The sequence below is a fragment of the Humulus lupulus genome, chromosome 8, assembly GCF_963169125.1.
Source record: "Humulus lupulus chromosome 8, drHumLupu1.1, whole genome shotgun sequence".
NCBI lineage: Eukaryota > Viridiplantae > Streptophyta > Magnoliopsida > Rosales > Cannabaceae > Humulus > Humulus lupulus.
In genome coordinates, this window is record NC_084800.1 from 112,565,284 (window position 1) to 112,571,820 (window position 6,537).

The following is a 6,537-nucleotide window of genomic DNA, read 5'->3' on the forward strand; positions in this document are numbered from 1 at the left end:
TCAAGTATTCAGCATACCAAGTTCATCATTTCACATTAATAACCAATTCACATATGATAACCAGGGTCAACGCCCTTAGGTCGCACCCCCTATTTATCCCACTGACTCCGGTCCGCTTAAACTGAGCTCAGTGAATATCAAGCTGTCCTCAGCTACCAGTGGCCGAGCCGCCCCCTGTGCGCAAATATGGATTCTGGCACTCTTAGGCCGTTTATCACATGTCCCATGGCATAATACCATCTATGACATCATAGCAGATATAGGGAGCTCTTAGTCCCAATATAATCACATATCCGGGTGCAGTTTTCTTACCTTTGGATTCCGGTAGCTTTGATCAATGGTGACACCCCTCAAGCACGATCCCTTCCGAGCCCTAGTGTACACCTAGTCACAGTCACAAGTTAGAACCATACCAAACTTCAATTCAAAAACCTAACTTCGGGGACAAATCCGAGCCCTCGGGAGGATCTAATCCCACCAAACGGGGTGGTGGAATCAAACCCCGAACCCCCAGGCAAAAACCCTAAGAAATATCCCAAAAACCCTCTTCTGGAAACAGGGTAGCGCTACATCGCCATAAAGAGGGCGCCATAGCGCTACAAACAAAGCCAAAAACGCCCCAAGCACCCAAGCCTAGCGTTGTAGCACCCTAAGGCTAGCCCTACAGTGCTAGTCACAGCCAAACAACACCCTGGTTTTTCCCCTTCGAACTTCCTCAAGCCAAAACCCTCTAAAATCCTTCCAAACCTAAACCAAACACCAAAGCAAGCCTACCATCATCTATAACTCACCCCATATGACCCAACCATATGAAACTTGAGCACATGCACCCCAAAATGAAGAAACCACCATGATTGAGCTTGAAGCTCAAAAACTCAATAGGAAACAACATAAACTTTAGAATTCAAGTGACCAAGTTCAGAATTTATTACCTTCAATAGAGAAATTCGACCTTAGGATATCCTCCACAATTCCTTAGCTTTCCCTCCTCAAAACCTCAGCCTTAATTCCCTAGAATTCCCATCAAAACCCAGTTCAAAAATCCAGTTCAACACTAAAACCAAAACTGAAGAAAACCTTGACAACTTACCTTAATTGGATGAGTTACCTCTGCTATTCCTCAAGTTTAATCAAGGTCTCTAACTCCAAGCTTTAGCCCAAGCTCTCCCTGAGTTATAGCTCCAGAAGATCCTCAAGAAATGAAGAGGAATGGCCTGCCGAGTGAAAGAAAGGGGTTAGCTCTAGGTGTTTTGTTTTTCTTTCTTTCCTCATTTTTTTCCTTTTGTCTCTTTCCTTTCTTTCTTTCACCTTCCACTATACTCTAAACATTCCACTAAGCCTTAAAAGGCAGAAATAACTCTTATCCCTTATAAACCAAATGACCATATTGCCCTCCCAATAATAATTAAACCATTGAATCATTCTAAGGGCGTTTTGGTCATTACTTTCAATTCCTGCTAATTCCTTGAGTGTCTCTAATATTTACCGCTTACTTCCCAATACCTAACTAATCACCAATTATATTCCTCAATATCAATAGACTCCAATATATTTCCTAAATTCCCAGAAATACCCCCAGACTCGCCCCGAGCTGGGTATAAATCCCCGCCGTGACTTTTTCGCTAAATCGCTCACTAGGATCGCCTCAAGTCACAAGCTACAAATATATCCACATGATAATGTGGTCTCAATAATTTATCACAGATATTTACATTTATGCCCTCAACGGGCCAAAATTACGAATATGCCATTATAACCTAATCAGGGCCTACATGCATACTTGTACACATAGTCATGCATCACATATATCCAAATAATTATATAAGCATGCTTATCACATAATCATGCATTTAATCATTTAAGTCACACATAATCCAGTTTTTCCCTTTCAACACACTAATCAAGACCCTTAAGCCTCATTAGTAATTTTGGGTCGTTACAGTGACCTGTTTGCTTACAATTTTTGCAAGTCTTCACTTGTCCATATCTTCTTACTTTAGTTGACCTAGCTGGTGGTTCATCAGATTCTCTTCTCCTAGACTTTTTTGGTCTGCCTGGAAGCTTGGTGTCAAGTGGTGAATAAATAGGATTGAGTCCTGTGTTTGACCAGTTTTCAGGGGACGGCATGGGATGAACACTTCCCTCATAGGCACACAATACAATTTCCTTTTTGTAGTACACATGTATATAGTCCATTACACTCTTTCCCATGAACCAAATGCATGCCCACATGGAATGCCAGAAAGTTGGTACCTCCTACATGTACACTTTCTGATCTCTAAGTCCATTGATAATACTAGAAATCGTCACCTTAAATGTATAATTCTTAGCTCTTGTCACCAAGAAATTCTTTGCAACTTGCTTATTTTTCTCCAAGATTTTTAAGATGCTTTTGCCCACTGGCTGAGTCCATTTCTCCATTGCTTGCTTCTTTTTGTAAAAGTGAGACATAAGCCAAAACCTTATTTTCTCCAATAACATAATAATTGGCTTGTCTCTAGCATCAATGATGGCTGCGTTGAAGCTTTCACATAAATTATTAAGTAACATATCACATTTTGGATACTCTGACATGTGAGACTTTGTCCATTCTGATGGTGTTTTATCTGACAACGAATTGTAAGCCCCTTCATTCACATTTTTTAGTTCTTTCATTGCTTTGTCAAACTGAGGCAATGTGGTACTACAAGCTGCTGCCCTCAACAATTGCTTAAGTAGAAGACCTAGATAGTCCTTCTTGAAGTTTGAATGGAGGTGTCTAACACAGAACCTCTCCTCACTTCCATTGAATAATTCTCCAGATGCAATCTCCAAACTTTTTTGTCGATCACTCATCATTGTGATCTTCTTAGTGTCTTCAATTAGAAGATCAGACTTCAACAACTCCATAAACCACTTCCAAACCTCAGTATTCTCTTTCTCAACTACAGCAAACGCTATGGGAAACATAGAGTTGTCCCCATCAATACCTACAACAGCCAATAGCATTCCTTTACAATAACCTTTCAAAAAACACCCATCAAGCCCAATTAGAGGTTTGCACCCTCTTATCCAACCATCTTTGCAAGCCTTAAGACATATATAGACTCTCTGAAATGTTCTTTTGCCATCAACCACGCTAGTTATAATCTTTGTTGTGGAGCCACGATTAGTGGACAACAACATTTTATAGTATTCATCAAGAATGGATTGTTCCCCAATAGATCCTTGCAATATCTTTCTAGCCTTGGTCTTTGCTCTAACAAAAGACCAACTTGACACTTGAGCAAACTTGATTTTCGTAGTGATCTCTTTATATGCAGCATATGTCATGCTTGGATTTAATCTGAAATGGTCAAGAAAGTGCTTTGCAAGCCAAGTTGTGTTGACATGTATATTATTGAACACTAAACCGCAAGTGTGCTTATCAATAAGTGTCTTCACCTTGAAAGTGCAACTATCTCTGCCACCATGCACCAATGCAAACATCATCCATTCACAACCCTCACCCCTACACTTCACTCTCACTCTATGGGCATCATTCACTCTTAAGACATATTCCCTATCAACGTGTATAAAGTATTCCTTTATTGTATTTCTGAGGATGATGACGGATGTGAACTCCATTCCGAGTAAGAACTTGAATCCCTCAAATCTAGCCTTTAGATTAAATTCTATTTTAGTCTTCGGTATAGGGTCATCAGAGTCACTATATAAGCTACACATATCCTGTCAAGAAGATACACCATCAGAGCTCCCATCAACAACAACTTGGTGACAGAAGTCTGTTACTGAGCCCCACCATCTGCCTAGATCAGATTGTAGACCAATCTCTTTCTCAGCTTCCACATCCTGTAGAAATTCTTCCTCTTCAAATGTAAACTCCTCAGCTATTGCATTAGTTTCACCCCTGCCATTCTCAATTGTGTGGTTGTCCTTTGTTCCACGAATGTCATCGACACATGTATCTTTCTCGACATTTTCTTGAGTCACTAGTCCACCATCCCACCACTCATCAAACACATCAAACTATTGAGCATCAATCTCACCTACCAATTCAAAAGTTGATTGTTCTTTGTCAGTGTATTCAGTACCGTTGGGCTCCAACTCTGGTTCAACATCAATCTCCTCTTGTTGAACTTCACAATTTGCCTCTATATCCACTTTCCTTTACTAGGTTCACCACCACATCAACAGTCACATCTATTAAACAAAGTATAGTTTAGTTTAAAATAATGCCCTGGTCAACACCGTTGAGTATCTTTAAGACAATCAATATAGCTCACATACACCCAATACATCAAGACAGACACACACATTTAAAGTGAACATCAAATTCAATCAAAGATTCTCTAATGCATCTACATGGGCCCCACCTTGTCCTATGCACACAAGATTAGCAAACTAAAATAAACAATAAAAGATAATTGTCTTTTACCAACACAATCAATATTCCACCAACTAAATAAATAATAAAAAAATATACCCCAAGAATCCAGAAAATATTGTGATATGGAACCCAAAAAAATACCCATGACCCCCCAAAAATACAAACAACCAATTTTACCATTATCATGTCAAACAAGAAAATAAAGATGAAGAATAGAGCCTAACCGTAGATTGGGGAAGGATCGCCATGTTTTCGCAGTTCTGCCATGGTAACAAAGTCATCCTATTGCCTCGATTTCATTTGAGTGTGGCTCGATTTTGTCTGGGTTCATAAACAATGGATATTTGTCTTTGTCGAAGGAGTTTTTTTTTTTGGTAAATATCGATTGAGTTTCCTTAAAATATGATTTGTTTGTATTCTTTATGTTTAAATTATTTAAAAAATTATATTAAGTTTTAAAAATAAAAGATTTAATATATCTAAAATTTAATTACATTATTTTAAAAAGAAAAAATAGTTACAAATGTTTAGATTTAAATTTAAATTTTAAATATTAAAAAAAGGATTTTTGCTCCAATAAGGTGCTACCACGTGGGACCCTAGTCTGGGTTAACGAGGAGGGACCAACGGCTGCACTAAATCCTTAAGGGCGAGTAGTTTGGCATCCAAAATAACTACATAAGGAGTTAAGTGTAACAAAATAAATTACATTGGGAGTTTCACTGCTAATATCCCTTTTCGATATATGGATAAGTTGCAATTCTATTTTTTAATGGTGTATGATGTAGTTATAGGGGACCTCCCACAAATTTTCAGGAAATTCTGAATAATTTTGGATGTCGAAATTAGGATTCAAAGAGCTTGTTGCATGCGCGTATAAATATCGAGACAAATACGCATGCAACAAGTTGTTTGAATCCTAATTTCAGCGTCTAATTATTCAGAATTTCTTGAAATTTTTTGGAGGTCACCGTATAACTATATTAAACTTCGTCATATAAAAAAATTAGAGTTGCAACTTATTCATGTATCGAAAATACTAAAATTATCTATAAGTAGTAATTAAAAACAACCAATATTATAATGTACCATTTATATATGGTACCACTATAGTAGTTATTATTTTTAATCACTATCTATAGGCATTTTTATTACTTTTGATACATAAATAAGCTGCAACTTTAACTTTTTTTACAAGACGGTGTATAATGTAGTTACAAGGTACATTGTACAAATTTTTCAATAAATTCTGAATAATTTAGGATGTCGAAATCAAGATTCAAACAGCTTGTTGCACACATGCTTGCTTCAATATTTATACATGCGTACAATAGGCTATTTAAATCTTGATTTCGGCATCCTAAATTATCAAAAAAATTCTGAAAATTTGTGAGAGGTCTCCTATAAATACATTATACACCGTCATATTAAAAAAAATAGAGTTATAATTTATCCATATACCGAAAATACTAAAAATACTTATCGGTAGTGATTAAAAACAATCATTATCCAAAAAATTTCCTATATATAAAGTGTGTAGATAACGAAAATTCTTGGTTTTAACGTTTTTTTAACTTTAACAAAATATATCTTTAAAATTTATTAAAAATAGATATTTATTAATTATAATAATATAAATTCAAATACTATAAAATATAATTATTATAATAATATTTAATATAATAATACATATTTGATAATTATATTTATATAAATTTAAATTAAAATGTTATAAAATAGTCATTATTATAATAATATATAATACAAGACTAAATATTTAATAATTATATTAATATAAATTCAAATGTTATAAAATATTATTATGATAATATTATATAGTCCTAATTTTTTAATTAATGTGAATTCAAATATTATTATTATAATAATATTTAATACAAGACTAATTATTTAAATATTATAAAATATCTTTATAATAATAATGTATAACACATAATCTTAATTTTTCTTAAAAAAATTATTATTTATGTTTAGAAAGAAAAAATGGTATTTTTTTATTTGATTTAACTTATATAAATATATATTCAATTGAATAACAATAAATATTATAAATATATTATATATAGGTGTCGTATGTATATAAATAGTATGATTGTGTAACTAAATAAGAAATTAGAATAATATTTATCTTCTATCAAGAATAAACAAGC

General features: G+C 34.6%; 1 protein-coding gene across 1 annotated transcript; it reads right to left on the reverse strand.

Annotated features, from left to right (window-relative positions):
- Positions 1-2,256: 2,256 nt before the first annotated feature.
- LOC133795950 (uncharacterized) lies at positions 2,257-3,606 on the reverse strand. Its single transcript, XM_062233436.1, has one exon. The coding sequence runs from the start codon at positions 3,604-3,606 to the stop codon at positions 2,257-2,259; it is 1,350 nt and encodes a 449-aa protein (XP_062089420.1).
- Between the last annotated feature and the right edge of the window lie 2,931 nt (positions 3,607-6,537).

Excerpts from the sequence above, each read along its gene's own strand:
- LOC133795950 (XM_062233436.1), bottom strand. The coding sequence starts at position 3,606 with ATGGAGTTCACATCCGTCATCATCCTCAGAAATACAATAAAGGAATAC.